At 44.6% G+C, this 21,194-nt stretch overlaps 1 protein-coding gene across 13 annotated transcripts in view; it reads right to left on the reverse strand.

Annotated features, from left to right (window-relative positions):
• The window catches only part of LOC146701127 (uncharacterized), a 113,303-nt gene that overhangs the window by 16,608 nt on the left and 75,501 nt on the right, over positions 1-21,194 (reverse strand). For 11 of the 13 annotated variants that reach the window (XM_085467445.1, XM_085467446.1, XM_085467453.1 and 8 more), the window contains 2 exons: positions 1,110-2,095; positions 259-516 (listed from right to left, as the gene is read on the reverse strand). In XM_085467445.1, coding sequence (XP_085323571.1) covers positions 259-516; positions 1,110-2,095 — 1,244 coding nt within the window. Of the gene's footprint in view, positions 1-258; positions 517-1,109; positions 2,096-9,628; positions 11,366-21,194 lie in introns of those variants that run through there. The other 2 variants (XM_085467452.1, XM_085467451.1) reach the window with 2 other exon arrangements.

Below are 21,194 nucleotides of genomic sequence, written 5' to 3' on the forward strand. Positions count from 1 at the left end.
CTGTGCACGCAAACAGACCAGATGGCAAAGATTCATGACCACGGGGGAAACAGACGGTTGTTAGAAACTCCGCTGATCCTAACTTTAGTTAGAAAAAGCCGAAGAAGTAAGAAATCTGTTGTCCTGATCGATGTGGATGAGGTTTAATGAAATCACTTCAAAACATAAGAAGGACTCATTGTGATGACGTCAATCGTGCAGCTCTGTGTAACTGAGCAGGCTGCTGCCGCTGACCGCTTCCTGTTAGCTAAAACTTACCTTGGGTTTAAGCTCACGTGTCGTGCTGGTGGAGGATGATGTGAGGCGGCTGGCAGAAGTGGTGGAGGGTCGCTTAGACCCTGCAGCTGTTGTGGAAGGTGCTTTAGCTGTGGTTGTTTTTTTGTCTGTAGTGTGGGGGGTGGAGGTGGCGACAGAGGATACGGGACGCTTAGTCAGGCCTGGAACAGGACCAGCAGCACCTGCAGTGCTCGGGCGCATTTTGGCAGCTGCGCTTGGTTTGGTTGCCCCGGCAGCAGGCTGCGATGCAGGACCGACACGCAGGAGATGGATGGATGATGGATGGAGGGTAAAACCAAGGAAACCAAGGAAAATGGATAAAATTAACAAAAATGGGTGGTAACAGGAGCAGGGTCAAGCAGCACAAGCAGCAATTACATCACAAAGTCACAAAAAGTGAGAACAAAAAACAGAAAACAAAAACAACTAACACTTAGCATTTACTCTGTCGCTTCAAGGCAGTAAACAAACACAACCAGGACAGACGCTTAGGCAGCATGCACGCTCGGTTTTTAAAATGCGCTCATGCCATCCTGTCCGCTCCCACGCTGCACGTCTCAGATGCTTTCAGCCATCATGTCCGTATTCAGCCTGATATTTATTAGCAGTTTGGATGATTTATGATGTAAGATGCAAACTGCCGTGAAATCGTACACTGCTATCATTTCGACTTGTTACCGCATTACTGTAGCCAACATTTGGGTATTACATTTGAAATTCCACCCTGAGTGGGGCGTTACCCTCGCTGTGATACTAAAACAGTGTTTTATCAGAATGATCCTAAGCATACGTCAAAGCAACATTTCACTCTTACACCTTCCACTGATCCCTACCTTGGTCTTCCTGTCTGCCAGCTCTTTGCTTGGTGTTGAAATGCTTCCATTGGCTGAGGGTTTGGTAGGTTTCTTCGCCTTGTCTCCGTCTGCCTTTGCAGCCTTGTCCTTCTTCTCGTCTTTCTTCTCAACCGTCTTTTTGTCTTCCTGGGTTTTGTCCGGCTTCTCTTCCTTCTGTGTTGTTTTTTCCACCGGCTTCTCAGACGGCTTCGCCGCCTCACCGTCTTTCTCCGTCTTCTTGGCCTCGCCTGCGTCAGCCTTTTCTGTCTTGGCGTCTTCCAGCTCCGCTGTCGCCTTTGTCTCCGTGTCGGCCTTCTTCTCTGTCTGGTCACAGCTGGTCTCGAGCTTGACGGATGTCGGCTGTTGCTCTGGGGTCTTTTCCACTTTGTTGATGTGCCGCTCTTTGCCGTCCTTCATTTCTGTGATCTCGGGCTTCTCTGTGGTCTTGTTCTCTGCTTTGTCCTCCACTTTGGACACTTTGGACTTGTCATTTTGTGCGATTTTGCCCACATTCTGTGCTTTCTCGACGTCAGCCTCCAGCTTTTCTGTAGCCTCCACTTTTTCTTCTTTCTCTGTCTTCTCTGCTTTATTTATCTCTGATTTGTCTGACAATTCTTCTGCTTTCACTTCATCCTCTTTCTCGGGCTTTTGTTGCACAGGCGGCACTTTCTCTGTTTCCATCTCTTTTTCAGGCTCCCTTTGTTTTTCATCCACCTTTTCTATCAGATTTTCTGCCTCCTTTTGATTTCTATCCACCTTCTCTTCCCGTTTCTCTGCCTCCTTCATTTTGTCTTTTTCTCCCTCTTCCTCCACCTTAACCGGACTCTCACTGCTCGTGAACTCAACCTTTACACTCTTCTGCTCGACTTTATCCACAGGGTCAAACAGGTCCACCTTCTTCACACTCTCCTCCTTCTTCTCCTCCTTCTTCTCCACCTTCTTCTCCTCCTTCTTCTCCTCCTTCTTCTCTGTCATTTCTGATTTTACTGAAAAGAAAAATGACAAAAATGTTTTTTTAAATAAAATGAGAGTCAATAATAGCAGAGTTCATTCAGACAGTTACGCAGTCCCACAAGAACAAGCTCCGGCTCAGGACAGAAACCAGGAATTCACCACAGACTTCAGGCTCATGTAAATCTGTCCACAGCGCATAAAGAGAACCAACAAACATCTCTGCTGTTGGTTCAAAGCTGCAGCTTCTCACTGAATCCTCCGGCCACACCAACACAGAGATCACAGTAAATACTGTAGAACAAAAGAAATCTGTTTTTAACTTTCGTGCTGGTTTACTTTTACTGGACAAACTGGACGAAAGCACAAAAATATGTGATTTGATTCCACGACACAAGCTCTGAGGGAAGTGAGCCTCTTACACAAGTTAAAATAAAAACTGAACTCCAGCTTTTAAGTTCACTGGTGAGGAAGTTACTGTGCTTATGAACAAAACATGAAAAGAGAAGCAAACATGCATCTGAAAACCGACTTCACTGAGCAGTAAAAACAAACTCATTCACGGGTTTAGATTTTTGAAGCACTCTGTAGTTGGTTTTTCAGTCTCTCTGTATTTCTCCGTCTTGAGCTTCCCTGTCTGTTTATGTGTGTTTCACGGGTTATAGTAACTTCCTGTTTTATTTTGACAGTAACCTTTAATTGTGCATTCTGTTTCACTTCCTGTCTTTGCTCTTTTCCTGCCCTTGTGATTGTCTCGTCTGTTACTCTGCTCTGTGCTCCCCGACTATCATTGTGTCAGCTTATCCAACCTGTCCTGCGTTTCCCTCCTATCAGCTTCCAGTGGATTCACCTTTAAAGGGAATTTTCATTGGGAAGTGACTTTTTCAAAAAGCTAATATATGTAGAATTTCCAGTTTTACACCTTCCCACCTGTTGTGCCAGTCCTTCACAGTCCACCACCAGCAAATGAACATTTTGAAAAGGTTCATAAACGGAAGCTGTTTGGTTTTTGTTTTAAAGACAGATCTCTTTGGTTTGGTTAAAAAACTAAATCTTAGGTCTGTTTGTTTGATATGTTATTTTTGTTTAAGCGTTCGACAGACAAAATTAACCCCAGCCAAAATTTAAAGGCAACAGGAAAACTTATGAACTGAAAACTTTCAAACTGAACTTGTGAACGTGGAGCAGACAGCAGATCTGGAGATGTTGCTTTCCCTCACGCTCACTCGCTACAATGAAACATGTGCATCATTTGTCCTCCAGTGATGATGACCCAACAGTGGGGTGAACCGAGTCCCATCAGAGCCGCTCACTCTGTGTCCCAGCTAAGGAGCTGGATCCCTTCATGTCCACATTTATGAAATGAACATGACATAACTGATTCAGTCCTGCCCTCCAACCTCCTGTGGAGGACAGAAGCGATGCTGTGCAGACGTCACGATCCATTAAAGAATATTGCATATTATATCAGTGCCCTGTACTCACAAAATGACTGTTTAATTATTATTTTATATGCTCACAATCAGTGTTGACACCAGAAAGGAATGAAGCTTGATATAAAATGTGTTTTCTCATGTAAATGCATTAATCCTTTAACAGGCCACAGTCATCCATGAGCAGCATAAAGAGCAGCCGTCATGCTGAAGCCATTGTGACTGAATTTCAGCCACAGATGGTTGTCAGATGGAGCGCGCTTGTGTTTTATAGGCAATTCATGAAGAAATGTCACATCATTTAGGCTAATGGGGAGATAATGAGTGATCTTGATTATTCAGGAGCCATAAGTAGCTCATTTGTCAGCATGTAGAGACCTGAGTGTGGTGGGACTAGGCCTGATCTGTGTCTATCTCTGACAGGACAGGAGCTGGCACAGAGTAAGGTCACCAGTGGGATTTTATGGGACAGCCAAGCGGCAGACGGTTGGCCTACAGAGACGATGGGCTTACAGGGGGAGGAGCTTGTTTCAGACAGGATGAAACGAGGCTGCACTGACACCCAGGAAAGGAAACATAAGGAATATATTAAACTGGGGTTACGTCCACACGTACACGGGTATTTTTGAAAACGGAGATTTTCCGTTTTAAAAAATAATCCCGTCCACACGTAAAGGCAGAAATGAAGGAAAACGCTGCTATGAACATGCCAAAGCAGCAGGTGGCGCTAGATTCCTAACCGTGCAGAAATGTTGGCCAATCAGAAGTCTAGAAGCCTCGGTGGGAAAAAGTAAACAAAGCTGGGGCATAGAAGCAGAACCGAGTCGTATGTGTGGAGGGACAGTAACTGTGTGTATATGTAAGCATTTAAACACTGCAGAGAGTAGAATTAACAGTATTGTAGAAATTCATTTCACCGAAACAATAACGTGGCGCACAGTGTGACGTCAAAAAAGGCGCACATCTTTGACGCTGCGTTTTCTCCGTTTTCCTCGTCCACACGTAAACGCAAAAACTGAGTTTTCAAAAATCTCCACCCTGGCAGGCGTTTTTAAAAATCTCCGTTTTCAGTGACCAAAAACGCTGTTTACGTGTGGACGAAAGGTGCAAACGCATAGAAAAATCTGCGTTTTCAAAAATACCCGGGTACGTGTGGACGTAGCCTGGGAATCATGCAAAGCTAGGCGATTTAATCTAGTGGAGTCCAAGAAAGAGTTTTGGTGCCGGAAAAGCAAAATAGTCTCCTCAAAAAAAGGGAAAACCCCAAAATACAGACTTAAATTAAGGACACATAGTGCACTCAACAAACACAGGCTGTTCAGCTTTGGGGTGAACAGACTGACAGGGAAAGTTCACACGACACGCAACTACTCAGGCCTGGGACTGCACACAGCAGAGCCAGTGAACATAAAGAGGTGATTATACACAACTGAAAGCTGAGCTATGATAACAAGAGAAGAACAAACCAAAGTCTATTTTCTATACAGCAAACAACGAGCAACTCAGGAGATCAACCTGAGCCCCTAATTAGAGCAGAAATGTGATCCGTCTCACAGCTGTGGTGAAAATGGCTTCATTTAATCAGCCAGCAGGAGGTGACTCCCAGCCCACGCTCCCACAGCCCACTGTGTGAGACTCTCCCACAGGAGGACTCAGTCGATTTCATTTATTTCTGCTGATTGTGCCATAGTTAGTCACTATTTCACTGTTGTCGGCACAGCAGACAGAACACTGCTGGATACAAATGACTGTAGGCACAGACAGAGGTGCTGACAGGGCACAGGAAAGCATGGTTGTAGGATTTCAGTCTACTTCAGTACCCGAAGTGTTCTCGTTCTTTTCTCTGCTCGCGCAGACTGTTGTTGTGATTTAGCTCGATAAAACTGAACTGACCTGAAAAATGAGGAAAAACAAACCAAAACAAAAAAAACAACGGTAACGGGGCGGCCATTTTGGCTCCTTTAACTGCTGTTCTTGTTTCGGTTTCACCGATGCGTGCTGTATGGTAGGACGCTGCATTGTGTATCAGGCCCTGCTCCTGCAGTAGAACAGTGAGTTTTTCCTACGTTGCACGGCCCCGACTTGCAACAACCTGCTTTATTAGCAGGTTGTTGCAAGTGTATGAACCACGGCTCAGGACAACAGAACAATGAGCATCTGGGTGCAATGAGCCAATTTATCTGAAGGTTTCATTAACATAATGATAACACTTACAGCTCATTAAGAGCCGTTAAGCTTAGACTCTCCTGAAAGGAACTGACTCGACTCAAACCTTTTTCCTCTGGCCTTATTAATATGATAAAATATGCCCACTCCAGTCTCTTAAAACGAGTCAGTGTCTGAATTTCAAAGAGAAGAGTAAAAACAGAAACGTCTGACACGTGGAAAGCAATAACTGGGATTTCTCTGCATTTTTATGCACAAATTGCCTTACTGGGAAAATTTCCACCGGGCTCTTTGGACTTTGGATACTGACCTAACATGCACGGTTCATGAAGGTTCATGAAGGTTCATGAAGGTTTCTTACCTTCAGATGTTAAAGATAAGACGCTTTCGATTTTACACTCTGTAATCAATCTTTAGCCAATGAATCGCTCAAGATGAAATTGTGTTAATAACCGAGGCTTCAGCCATTAATAAACGATTCAGGATTAATGTGTAAAGCCGTCCTTTTGCTCCTCAAGTGGATTATGTAAATCAGCTCTTTCAGATGCCACCTCATTAAAACTCCCCGCTCCACCTCACTACTCAGCACAAGCTCAGTGGCTGAGAGATCGTCAACAATGGTTTTAGTGTTGTGTTCGGCCTTTTGGTAGAAAACACGCTGTGGAGTTGTAGCAGCACAGAAAACAGACTTTGTGATTTTCTGTCCTCTGTGTTACTCTGCAACATTTGGGCCTCACAAGAGTCCAGGCTAACACCACTTAATCAATGAACACTGTGTGCACTTGGCTTTAACTCCTTTACAGGCTTGCGGCATAACCGCTGCGTGTTACATTAGCGTAGGTTAACTGTTGGCATAAATGAGGTTGCTCTCACATCCTGTCACTTGCAGTCAAGGACCTGTTTGAAATCATTTCTTATGGCATACAAAAGTTTGCTTGTATATGCAAATATGACACGGAAGAGGAACAACTGCAGTTCCTCTAACCACCACCTGTGAAAGTGGAGTCAATGCTAATGCTAATAAAGAATTTAGCACTCCATCCTCTGGTCTAAATATCGTTACTACTGCCTCATTTAACAATAAATAAATAAATAAATGCTGGTGGCCACCTGTGCTACCCCCAGCCTCCTGGCCCATATGGAAAAGAAACAGAAAAAGCTTGTGAAAGACTTGCATCAGCTTTAGCTTGCTTCATATAGTGAATCATAGAAGGCTTATCCAAAACATACAAGTTTCATTTATATCATTTTTCTAGGGATCTTATATCTGTTTTCACTCTTGTGTGCTTTTCATATAAGTTTCACGCAAGACAGATACAAACTTTATAAGATTTATATATATTTTCCATATGGGGGTATTAATTTGAAAATCTTAGATTACTTCCTTCTTCAGTTATTGCATCGAGGTCTGGGTCACTGACATTAAAAGCAGGGGTAAAATAACCAAACTAAACAAAAAGCACATGGTAGCAACAACACTACGGTCACGACGGTATTACTAAATGTGAAAACGGGTTTCTTTGTTGTTGTTTCTTTTTTATCCTGGTAAAAGAAAAAAATTATACTAAATGTGGATACAATGTTTGTGTTTTGACTGAGTTGCGACAGCTTTCTCCAGATTGGATGCCCCTTACAAAAGAACATTTGAACAGGAAGTAGGAGGGGCTTCTGTACTCTCACTGACATCATTCAGAGCTTTTAGCTCACTGCCAGCTGACATCATTATGTAACAACCACCCCAACCGGTGGCAGCAGATGGCCCCGCCCCTCCCTGAGCCTGGTTCTGCTGGAGGTTTCTTCCTGTTAAAAGGGAGTTTTTCCTTCCCACTGTCGCCAAAGTGCTTGTTGGGTTTTTCTCTGTATGTATTATTGTAGGGTCTACCTCACAATATAAAGCACCTTGAGGCGTTGCTGTGATTTGGTGCTGTATAAATAAAATTGAATTGTAATGTTCAATGCAACCGTATATATAAATGTGGCCATGTTTGCGCCTCCAGCACTTAGCACCACTAATTGGTTCAAGTTAAAATCGTAGTTATGTATTTTGAACTGCATGATTGATTTTCCGAACTGAGATGCTGTAAGACTGAGCTCAGTTTCTTTGGACACTAAGCTTCTGAGGTTGTCCAAAAGCAGCAACAATAACAACTACTAATAAAAATGACATAATAAAAGCTGCACTATCTGATCTCTGGGGGAGGGGTGTGAGTCTGTGTTATCAAAGACGTGCTTTTCCTGTAAATGCTTTCAGCGCCATGCTTTTAACATGATCGGGTCGAGTTGCACTGGAGACTCCATGGAAGCATTTGCTCGATGCTTGGGGCCATATTTCTGCCACAAGCGGATCAAAAAACAAATCTTTCTTCTTTTTAAATTCCTTCCCATCTTCATATTCTATACATCTTCCCCATACTCACATCCCAGACCTTACTGTCTAAATCCTTCACTTCCTGCTCTTCGTCAGGGCTGTACTCACTCGTTTGTATCACTGTCACCATCCATTTTGCCTTGTTGCCTGTTCCCTTTCCCAACCCCCTTTCATCTTTTTCTGTATGAAATCTGCTCATCGTCACCCCGATGACCCCTCCAGAGAGATGGAGCTATGACCAAGCTGCAGCTCAATGCAGATTTGTGGTTAATACAATAGAGATTCATGCACTTCCCTGAAATACAGTATCACAAAAAACAAAAAGAATCTTTGAAAGTAAAGCGATTTTTCTAAGTTTAGATATCTCCATGACCTTGGTAAACCAAAACAAACAGATGCATACAACACACAACCTGTAGCTAAATGACTCTGGACTTCAGGGGGTGCAGAGAAATAAACATTACTGGCCTACATTGGCCTGGCTGGAAGCCTCTGCCACTCTCTGGGCCAGCAGCAGCAGAGAGCAGAAGAAGCCACAGAGAGAAAAAGCAGACAAAGCAAAGGAGAGACTTGTTAAACGCCCCACCCTGATGGTCCAAGTTTCAAAGTTTGTGACCCCGTTTTGGTGACGGTCATCTTTGGATATGACGGTGACCCGCTTTCAGCCATCTTGGCTGTGCCGGCCCTCACCGGGAATCTAATGAGCATTCAAAGTAACAGGAACAGAGGAGAAAGCACTAGAACGAGATGGAGAGCGTGATGGAAGCACAGAGAACGAGAGGAAATGAGTCTGGACAAAGACAGAACAACCATCAGTTTTAACAAGCTGTGCTATATCCCAACCCCGAATCCCAGTGTCAGCCGGAGGGAACGATGCTACACAACCTCTCCCTGCAAGCTCATTGTGCTGCATTAGCACGAGCACATCCACTTACACGTACAGGTAGCCAGACGGGGGAAATTCAAAGCTCCATACCTGTTGTTTCAAGCACGGACACACTCATTTGTTTTCTTCACTCACTCCACGCACAACAATTGTAGCTAAAATACACACTGTGTGCTAGACCAACACAACCAGACAGATGCTACCATCGTGGAATTTTAATGAGCCCATGTGGGGTGCGAGGGGTAGCTGCTCCCACTGCTGTCGACTTTTCTCAGCTTTTCGTTCTCTTTTGTTGCTCCCCATCTCTTTCCCGTCTGGCACTCTCCCTATTCGTCTGGCTCGGCAGCTTCCCCCGGAGCCATTCACGAGCTCAGATCCTTCTACTACAGTAACATTCAAGGAAGCCATGCTGTCTGATTCACGGCAGTCTGACAGAAGACAACTTAATCAAGATGTCAACCTGCTAATTTTCTTGCTTGTTTTCTACTCTCCATTTCAGCTGCTGCATTCTCCAGCCATGCATACTTTACCTCTTTGAAAATGACAACAATGAACAGATAGCCATAAAAACCTACATAGCTATATATTAGACGTTTACATCCATGACACTGTATTAACATAGCACCAGTTTAACAGAACTAAGTTTCCTCATTTGACAGATCTGCCACTGGTCTTTTAAAACTGGTATTAAAAGACAAGACTGGTGTCCACCTACCATCCACTGTCATGAAGGGGTTAGTGCTGGAGTTCAGGCAGAGGCTGCTATAGACACCAGTGTCAAGGTCATCATCGTCATCAATGTCCTGTGCCTTTGTTGATATGTTTCCAACTCTAAAGGTTAAATCTGCACCAGTGTTCAGTTCAGCATCCTCTTTACTCCCATCAAACTCTACAGTCTTGTTAGAATTAGCAGCTTTCTCATCACTGTGTGAGCTTAGAGCTTCAGCAGATCCAGCGTTCAAGCTGCTGAACCCCTTGGGACTGAGAGGCACTGGAAGCACAATGCCCCCTGCCTCTTTCTCCATCCCAAAACCCTCCACTGGGGCTTCTAATGGAGAGAGTGGGAAGCCAGCGCTGCCATCCCTCAAAGGAGGAAATGGGGAGAGGCAGAGGCGGGGTTCGGGTGGGGATTGCCGTAGGTCGATATGTGTGGCACCAGCTGCTGAGAGCGTGGGGGGAGGGGGCTGATCTTCGGCAACAGTTAGCGAGCGTTTCATGGAGTGCGGTGAGCGACGAAGACCGCTTAAAGGTGACGCCACCTGGTCCAGCCCTGCCTCGTCGCCACAGGGGTATTTATCAGGGAGCTGTAGACTGGTGGGTACCGACAGGTGGGAACATTCAGACATTGCTCGCCTCATGGCCTTCCTCTGCTGCTCAGCTCGCCCAATAAAACAGGGCGCCAACTCCTCCTCCTCCTCTTCTTCCATCTCCTCCTCACTGTTGTCCACTGAGGAGCCCTTTGACAGCTGTTGAGCTCCCGAGGCTACACCGGCTCCAGCCACATTCTCATCCGCCCTCTCCAAGTGGTTGTCACTGACTACTCCTATGACGCAGTAGTTGGGGGCCACCTGGGGCATGGCAACTTTTGTGCTTGATTCGGCAAAACATGAGCTGTTCCAGTGTTCGGATGGAGAGTCTCCATCTACTGGAGAAGCCTCTGTCAATGAGGCTCCCACTGAGTGGGGAGGCACTGCACTAGTAGGCGATGGCAGCTCCATACACCTGGCTGGAGATCCAGGAACTGGTGGTAGAGGGACCCTGCCACCAGATCCCATGGCAGAGGGCATTCTTCCTGGGGAGGCTGGGGAGGGGGATGGCGAGGAGGAAAGAGGGCTGTCCGGGCTGTCCCCTGCACTGCCCAGGGAAGCATTGCCCATCGAAGTGCTTCCCGACATGCCCCCAACTCTGACCGGCACCTTCAGCTCTGCGTCCATGCCACCTCTGTCTGGACGCTCAAAGAAGCAAAGCTTGTCTTCATCTGTGAGTCCGTCTGAAGCCATAGGTCTGTCGCCTACCACCAAGCCCCTCGGGGTACCCGTGTCCTTGGCTGTGGGGTGCTGCCAATCCCAGCTCTGAGCTGGCACGCTGGGCGACAGGGACGGCACCTTGCACAGCTCACTGTACTCTGAGAAAGGAGAGCCAGGCTGCTGATCAGAGAGAGAAGACATGCTGTCTCTCTATTCTCTCCCCTTTCTTTGTTTCCAAGCCTGCAGCTGTCTCAGGTGTCTAAGAGGTAATCTCTACCACTCCGCCTGTCTCGCTCTCTTTCCTTTGTTGTCTTGTGCTGTTGCCGTTTTGCGCTCTGCAACTCCAGGTGTGTGTCTGTGTGTCTCCACACTGAAGTCAAACACACACTGAGGCTGAATTGGATGTGCCGCTCTCTCCCCTGCTCCCTCTCTCTCTCTCTGGTTCTCTCACTCATTATTGGAGCTGTCATGTGACCCAGTTGTGGAAGTCAATTGGCTATAGCCAGCTCCCGGAACCCGCCCACTGTGGTGGAGTGAGTAAGCCCCCTCCCATCTACTTTTCTTTTTCACTCTTTTCCCCCTCTAGACCCCTCTCTGTTATTCTGTCTCTTGGCAAAAAGTACAACGTGTACACACACACACACACACACACACACACACACACACACACACACACACACACACACACACACACACACACCCGTTCTTCTTAGTGAGGACCCTCATTGACATAATGGTTTCCCTAGCCCCTTACCATAGCCCTTAAAAATGAATGTCTAACCCTAACCTAATTGTAACCCTGACACTAAAACCACATTTTGAGCCATCAAACTAGTGAGGACCGTGTTGTGTCCTCACACGTGACTGCTGGTTCTCACAAGTATAGTAGAAGGCAGGTTTCGGTCCTCACAAAGATAGCTAGACAGGAACACACACACACTTCTCTAGAGCACTGCTATTAATGAGTGTCCATCTGTATGACCTGTTCAAATCCCCTCACGTCTCTCAGCAGACAGCATCCATGTAAAGTTTGGGGTCTATTTTCAGTCCCTGCGGCTGAGCTGTGAAACCCTCCTGGTAACAAACAAGCACACGGTTCTTGAAGAGTTGCAGGGGGATAAAATTAGAAAGTTGTAAGATAGTGACAACAGAAGAGCTAAAGGAACAAAAACGTGTGAGAATGTGTGCGGGAAGCTATCCAAGCATGTGTGTGCGTGAAATAAGCGCAAGCATATCGCAACTCTGAGCTCAGTGTGAAAGAAGAGGAGATGGGAAATGAGTCAGGATGGAGAGGCGAGCCTGTGGTACAGAGGCACACACACACACACACACACACACACACACACACACACACACACACACACACACACACACACACACACACACACACACACACACGCGTGCGCGTCACATGTCATTAAGCATGTAGATTTTCAACCCTCTAAAAAGATGATTTTACACACACTTACAGAAAAAGTGCATTCTTCCGTGTAAGCTTTGTGTCACAGCAGATGTAGGAGTCATTAAAGACAGACATGCCATGCAAATACAGTTACACACTTTCAGGCTAACGCGCACAAACAGTCGAGCCTGTAAGCGTTGGCTTCTTGCACGCAAACACTTTCAGCTCCATTTCGCTTCATCATCATCATCGCACAAAAACTGCAATTTCCACTAAACGTGGCACAGTGTTACTGGAGCTGTTGGGGCTGAACAAATGGACAGGATTCATCACATTTATCGTTTTATTTTACAGTACAGTGACAACTTCACAGCAAAATGTCAAGAACATCCAAAATAGCACAAATCTGTCCTCAGCTACAGAAGAATCCGGCCTGTGCTGGATAAATAGATCCCTCTGAAACATGTCCCACAGCTTCATGGATCAAAACAAGACGGCAGGTGACAAAGACGGTGCTCCCTTCAGCGTTTTTGTCTCTAGGCCTTTTTTGGTAGCACGCCTTTATTTAGTATCGCCTGACAAAACAATGAAGTTTATCGTGCGTAAACAGATAATCTGAGGTAAAGGTCACAATGTGGTGCAAAAGTAACGGTGGACTGGAGGGAGAGTGTGATGGTTTTAGTTTGATATGTGTGTGTCCAGTGCCAGTCAAAACAGCCGGCGGTTACACTCATTCCCGCGGCTGCCGGTTTGGACTGAGGGCTGAGTGTCAGCAGGAAACCATGATTTATAACAAGCAGACAGGCACACGGGGACAGAGCGAGGTGGCAGGGCTGAAGATGAGGAGTATGCAGACAGACAAGAGCAGGAAAAGGGAATCAGAATTGGAAAAGTGAAGGAAAACAACACAGAGGAAAAGGAAATGTGGAAAGGATACTGAGCACAGCGCTCAGATAGAGCAGAAAAGAGCTATTTAAGAACCAATGCATTTACCATCGACCAGCCAAGAAGAAGCACCTCTGCCTCAGTTTGTGACCAGCTGCCTGTTAGCTTAATGGATGGTACAACAATGCAGTCCTCCCGGTGTTTCTGGGAGGGCAGTGCATCTAAAACAACGTGACTTTAACGATCAGCTACTCAGCGTCATCTCTGAATGTTCCGCTTCAAGTGGGTCTCACAACAATAGAGAGGATTAAGTGAAATGATGGAGCTGCAATGGTTTACTAAACAAAAGCACAACTGCAAATAGTTCCATAGCCAGAGGAAGCGCCGCTTCATAAAACAGTAAATGAATGAGAGCTTTGTTTCCACTCACTGGAAAAAGGATTCGTGCCAAGCTGGCATGTGGAACAGAGAGGTATGCAGACCTTCCTCCTTCAATGAAAAACTAAACCTTACCAGCACAAAAGCAGAGGAAACACAGAGGAAAAACCAGAGTTCAGAGGAGTGTGGGCAGCGTTGAGCTACACCTTCCTCGTTAGTTAGCAGTTTTAGTTCAAATACATCGTTTATGACGCATGATTTTTATTCGTTTCATCGCCAAATGCATAAATATGCTTGAATACTGCAATGACTGACGTATCCTTTCATTGCTTAGGAGGTTACATCATGCATGAGTCTACCCAGGGCGAGAACTCAATTCATTGTGACTTCTGGTCACTTCAGGGGATCGGTCAATAATAAAGAGATACCAGAATGCCTTCCAACTGCAGCCCCTCTCCTGCCCTGTTTGTCTAGCGTATGTCTGACGCATTATGTGGTTAATGGGATCACAAGCGATCCGAGTTTGCCTCCTTCCTTCGGTCTACCCGTCAATTAACTAAAATGGCTCCTCCATTAAAAAGCAGCCTGCCGCCAAACCGAGAAAGCACGTCTCCACCAGAATGCCAACGACCTCCGTCGCGTTACGGGAACGTCAGACACAGCCTGCCTCTGTTTCTGCATCGCAAAATGTCACCACAGTCGGCGCCTCTGTCGCCTTTTCCACATCGCACCTGGAAAATAAGACAGACAGGCAGGTAGACGTGCTTGGCAGGTAGGCAGACTTGCTCGAGGCTGACGGACCGTCACTGCCTCTGTGCATCACATGTGTCATGTTTGCTTTGGGCACAATTCTTCTCTCTCTGCCTGCTTGCCTCTTGAAGTACAAAACTGATGCCAGAGTCCCATGGGGACAACGACACACACACACCAACAAACTGATGACCTCACCCTGTCTGACTGGTTGGCTGACAAAGATACGCAGACACACTCACTATACAGTGTTATATAATCCCACTGGGTGACAGAGAGGCTGTGCCTAATAACCCGTGCAGGCCACTAGGATGGCATACAGACAGGACAAAAGCTGTGGCCAGGAAAACAGCTCAGTGGCATGTTTGAATGGCTTTAGTGACGCAGACTGAAAGTGACAGAAAACAGCTTTGATTGATCAATAAAACACCAATTCAAGATTTTCTGCATATACGTGCAAACATCCCAATGTGCCTTACAGTCCTCTTGCTGTGACTATGGTACCAGTATTGGATCTGCACCACAAATCTGTCAACACTGGACAACAGCCTCAGAGCGGTGCTAGCTAGAAGCTTAGCTGATGAGGCCTTAAGCAGGTTAAAAGGTCAAACTTCTCACATTTTTAGTTGAAAACATAAGAAAAGTTGGATGATCCAAACATTCTAGTTTAATAAATTTACCAGCAGCAAGCCAGACGGCATGTGGGCGTTGTTTCATTGCAAAAATAAAAATGACCAACAGAAAACAGGATCAATTCAGTTTCGTAACAAAGCTTTGCACCTGAAGACGCAGCAGTAAGTTATACATGCAGGTAGGGCTGTGCGATACGACCAAAATCTCATATCCCGATATAAGACATCTATCGTCCTGATAACGATATAAATCACAAACATTTTCTGGAAATTCTGTGAATTTCGACTTGCGTGAAGTGTTTCCAGCTGGGCGTCCTTTACCCGGAGTCGAGTGTTTTAGCCGATGCATGAAACGATACATTTTTAGACATAAGTTGTAACGTACGCTGTTTTCTTTGTGAGTATTTATTACACGGCGTGCTGCGGGGAAAAGCCTGTTCTAACCTGTTCTAAGGTTTATTTTTTAGCACCTGGCGGCTCATTTTTACTTCTCATCCGTAAATACTCTGCATCTTTCACGTGATTCAGTTTATTTTGAAAAGTCTCAACAGGATCTTGAGCTTTATTGTGAAAGGTTTATGTGGAACAAGCGGACAGGCGGTGGTTTTACCGTCGTTGTTGCTAACGACAACGCATAAAAACAAGCGCTTGTCCGTCCGTAGTGTGGTTATATTAAATATAAGAGAAAGAGAGAACTTTAATAAATTAATGTAGCCACTACAGTGACCATCAGAACCATGAACAAATATTCCCGTAAACAGTTTATTTTGCGACACCACGAAACAAACGACAGCGTAAAATGAAACTATAGACGTTTTTATATCGTCAGCTGATATATATCGTTATATCGAACAGCCCTGCATGCAGGAGGTATGATTCAGGATATTGTTTCTGTCATTCGGCACTTGTGTTCTGCTTCCTTGCACAACTCTTACGTTTGTCCCCTCAGGCCATATAGAGGACTAGAAGCCTGGTAACCAGTGGCAACCTAAAATCATATATCTACTCCAGCAGGTGTTTAGACATCAGACGTTGGAAGTTCTCCGTGTTGTAGCAGTATCTGATGATTACAGACATTAACACAGGCTGGTCTGCTGTGGATGTACCAGGAAATTAAAAGCTGGATAAAAAGTGATGAAACTTTTCTGTAGAAATAGGTTTCGAAGCAACAGAAACCCCACAGAGAGAAAGGTGGTACAAAGTATCACTGAATATATCTGTTTTTCCACGTTTAACACCTGTCCAGTCACATATGAGGTACGTTTTCCCTCCTAATGCCGACACTTCAGCTGGAAGCTCTTCTTGTTATTTTAATGCAACGTCTCCCCTTTAGTGTCATTGGCTGAACCATGGAGTTACTCTTTAAGGAGTGATTACAAAAAAGACACATTAGCAGGTAGCATGGTGGATGATAGATACACTGTATTGCCTGTTCCAATCACGCCCATGGCCACAGGTATAAAACCAAGCACCTACATATGCAGACTGCTTCTACCAACATTTGTGAATGAATGGGCGGCTCTCAGTGAATTCAAGCCTGGTACCTTTATAGGATACCAGGTGTGCAACAAGTCCAGTCATGAAATTTCCTCACTAGGAAATATTCCACAGTCAAGTGTTAGTTGCATTATAACAGAGTGGAAGTGACTGGGAACAACAGCCACTCTGCCACGAAGCAGTAGGCCAGATAAAAATCCCAGACTGGGGTCAGCAGATGCTGAGGTGCACAGTGCTCCCCCACCGGTCGCAGCAGATGGCCCCGCCCCTCCCTGAGACTGGTTTTTCCCTCCCACTGTCACCAAAGGTCTTGCTCATAGGGGGTCATGTGATTGTTGGGGTTGCCTCTGTATTTATTATTGTAGGCTCTACCTTACAATATAAAGCACTTTGAGGCGACTTGCTGTGATTTGGCGCTGTGTAAATAACATTGAACTGAAAGGTCGCCGACATCGCCTCGTCCAACATCGCCTCGTCCAACATCGCCTCGTCCAACATCGGTGTCTGATCTCACAAATGGTCAAAAATGTTTGGTTGGATGGGAATGGACCGTCACTCAAGTTAATTTGCATTTGAAGCAGATGAGCTAACACTTTTGACAATATAGTTTACTTCCAAGCAAAAAGCCTTGTTTTTTTTACATATGGCTTTTTATGCAAGTTAGTCATGAGCTGTTGTGTGAAATTAGCAGGATTCAAGTCACCTGAATATGCCAGGAATTTTCTGTAAGCTAATTCCCCTCTGACAGACTGCAATACAAAGATGGAATGATGATGACAGATAATGAGGAAGAGGAGAATAATCTCAGCAGGGCGTCGGTGAAGACGGTGATGATGCAAGGAGACAGTCTTTAGTCCAGTTTATTTATAGCTCAATCGCATTTCCTTCCCAGCCCATCACAACAGCCAGACTCTCACTAAACATCTATTGTTTCCTCGGTAGCCCTTCTTCACATTAGTCACCAAAGCAACTGACTCTGGTTTCTATAGCAACTGGCTTCTTCATCAGCCTGCTGGCTCCAGCCAAGCGGGGGGTTGGGGCAGAAATGGTTTGGGGGAGTGTTTGGTAGTGATGGTGGTGAGCCAGGGGCTGATGGAGGGAGGATGACGGCAGTGAAAGACAGTGCGTCTGCACGAGGAGGGGGACGTTATTAATATTCTGGAAACCACGGGGAAGGAACTCCACTCCACTAATCTTCTGTGCCTGTTGCTGCAGGTTAAACAGATCAGTCAGTGTCTTGGTATTAATCACAGGCATCAGGCAAAATCCGACTGCTCTGAAAACATGGGAATATGTCCTTTGTTTCGCTGTTTAAGGGGATTATAGTCGTTTCTTCTTCTTCTCAGAACTGTGACCGACAGTGTGAAGACTTATTTGTGACACTGGGTAAAATCTGAATCGAGCCACCCCTCATTCCTTTAAATCTCACATCCAAAGGAGCCAAACCCTTTTGTAATTTTTAAAGTGTAATAGTCCTCCAGACTCTTTGAAGCTCTTTCAAAGTGTTTATTTGGACATTTGATGAATTTTCACTCATTTTAGTTCAGTGCTTTTACCTGATCAGTTTCAGAGCAATTGGTTCCAGTTTGTTCCAATTTAATCAGCTGACTCTAAAGTAGTACAAACGAGATCTATTAGCCAAAAAGATAACATATCAGGATGTGTGCAGGCCTAAAAAAACTACAGCAGATTAAAAGTATCAACAAAATCCATGGATGCATCCATCTACTGTTCACTGAAGTCAGAAATGGTCTGGAGTGGCTGTCAGGAAGCCATTCTTAAAGACAGGGAAGAGAAAGAAAAGGCTGAGATGTGCCAAATTATACAAGAGCTGCACTGAAAATCTGAAAGGTGGAGCTGCTAGCCTACCTGAAAATGCCACAGATGCCACTCTAATCAAGGATCTCTGGTGTGGGACGCTCACTCGTCCTATGCCAAAGCCAGAAAAGACCAAAGCTGTTTTGGTGGAAACAGGGTGTAAATGATCCCCGACAGACCCGCCCACACGTACATGCTTTGCTGCATACTTCTTTTATTATTACCCTGTTGATTTTACACACAGTCGGCTGCAGCTTTGCAGCTCACAGCCACACACTCCAACGACAACAACAATTCGGGAGCTGGCTCATTCTTTACGCTGGCGAGGCGCGATTACGGATGCCGCTCAGGTGCGTCCGCCTCCCCTGCAGCGGCACCGCAGACCACGCCCTGCAGACCACGCCCCGCCACACTATGTTGGTTTTAATGCGCTGACTGATCACTGTAAGTACACATCATCTCCTGAACTGTCCATAATAAGTAATAATACTTGTGCACAGCTGGATTAGTATGAGCTACAGGACAGTGCTGTATGAAGTTTGTTCAATGCCTAAATGAGGTGTTTTTGTTTTTGAACTTATCACTTTGGCTCCATGAAACCAATAAGGACTGTGACATAGACGTCCATGAAAAATCAATTCTGTCTCAAATGAAAGATAATACCGGTAGTGTACAAGCTCAATCCTAATCATTACTCCATGTTTCACTGCTCCCAATAATAAAAATTATACTAAACTATTGGTGGTAAAGATGCTGATATAACAGCAAAGCTTTGATTAATAAAAGCTGTCAAAGGGTTTCTGTATTAAAATTAGCCCATCGTGTTACACCAGGCTGTACGCTTCAGGTAACTGTTCAAAGTTTGTCTCAATACTTAATGATCTAAAAAAGGACAATTTTGAAAATGTCCCTAAACAGCACATAAGAGACAGCGCGTTTCATTCCTATTTATTAAGTACCAACATAACCAGCGGCCCTGCAACTCATGAAGCAGCTCTAAGTGTCTGATCTACAGGGAGTGCAGAATGATTAGGCAAGTTGTATTTTGAGGAATAATGTTATTATTGAACAACAACCATGTTCTCAATGAACCCAAAAAACTCATTAATATCAAAGCTGAATGTTTTTGGAAGTAGTTTTTAGTTTGTTTTTAGTTTTAGCTATTTTAGGGGGATATCTGTGTGTGCAGGTGACTATTACTGTGCATAATTATTAGGCAACTTAACAAAAAACAAATATATACCCATTTCAATTATTTATTTTTACCAGTGACACCAATATAACATCTCCACATTCACAAATATACATTTCTGACATTCAAAAACAAAACAAAAACAAATCAGCGACCAATATAGCCACCTTTCTTTGCAAGGACACTCAAAAGCCTGCCATCCATGGATTCTGTCAGTGTTTTGATCTGTTCACCATCAACATTGCGTGCAGCAGCAACCACAGCCACTGACACTGTTCAGAGACTGTTTTCTAGGGCTGCTCAATTAATCGAATTTTAATCACGATTACGATCTGGGCTTTCAACGATCATTAAAAATGACTGAGCCGATTATTAGCCCCTCCCTAATTTATCCGCGACACCTTAAAGGCCGGTCCGTGAAAATATTGTCGGGCATAAACCGTCCGTGGGGCAAAAAAGGTTGGAGACCGCTGATTAAGAGGACCCGAGGGAAGCTCGGAAAGCTAAGCAGAAGTTATTTGGAGAGGAGAGTGACTGCCGTTGGTTGAAAAGAGAGTTTAAAAAAAAAAACTTCAGTGGTGTTGCACACTATTTTATATTATTTTTTAAAGTCATTGTTAACCCTTTAAAGCCGGTCAGAGCAGCACGCTCCGTTTTGCGTAACTATTTTTAAATCCCTGTAGAACCTGAACCGTGTAAGCTAGCGCAATAATTTGTTTTGCATATGAAACCGGAGGAGTTGTACTTACATCTGATGCCATCAGCTTGTCCTCGGTCACGGTTTCGTTCCACATATAGCTTTGCAAAAACTGCATAAAAAGCGCTTGCAGGAACAAAAACATAATATTCCAGAAACACGCTTTGCCGATCCGCTCAGCTGTTCGTAACACTTCCCACAGTGAAATGATGCACCTGCTGTTTTCTTTGCAAATTTGCATCATAGGATTGTTTTTTGTTTTTCCTGCAATATATAAAAATTGCTGTATCTCCAAAATAAAACTATGAAGACACTCAAAATAAATTTCCTGTTGTTGTAAACTATTTTTTGCAACTTTATTGTATTTAAAGTTTTGAGGGATAAACCTCTTAAATTTCTCCAAGTAGAAATATATGTAAACAAAACAAAAACGATTTTCAATTTTTTTTGTAGTTTATTGCACTTTTTTGCAATTTATGTAATTACTATGGACTTAATGCATACATATTATTAAAATATGGGCTATAACAGTTGTATTGATGTATAGCAACTTGAAATGCTCCCACAAATGGCACTACAGCATGTAAAAAAAATAAATAAAAATAATATAAGCTCTGGCGGACTTGGTTCTATAGTAGGTCTTAAAGGGTTAAATAAATATCGTCAAATAATCGTGATCTCAATTTCAGTGAAAATAATCGTGATTATCATTTTTGCCATAATCGAGCAGCCCTACTGTTTTCCCTCCTTGTAAATCTCACATTTGATGATGGACCACAGGTTCTCAATGGGGTTCAGATCAGGTGAACAAGGAGGCCATGTCATTCGTTTTTCTTCTTTTATACCCTTTCTTGCAGCCACGCTGTGGAGTACTTGGACGCGTGTGATGGAGCATTGTCCTGCATGAAAATCATGTTTTTCTTGAAGGATGCAGACTTCTTCCTGTACCACTGCTTGAAGAAGGTGTCTTCCAGAAACTGGCAGTAGGACTGGGAGTTGAGCTTGACTCCATCCTCAACCCGAAAAGGCCCCACAAGCTCATCTTTGATGATACCAGCCCAAA

Source organism: Copadichromis virginalis, linkage group LG9 (genome assembly GCF_057382275.1).
Source record: "Copadichromis virginalis isolate Kocher_CV1m ecotype Utaka linkage group LG9, C_Virginalis_male_GT1.1, whole genome shotgun sequence".
In the NCBI taxonomy this organism is placed as follows: Eukaryota; Metazoa; Chordata; class Actinopteri; order Cichliformes; family Cichlidae; genus Copadichromis; species Copadichromis virginalis.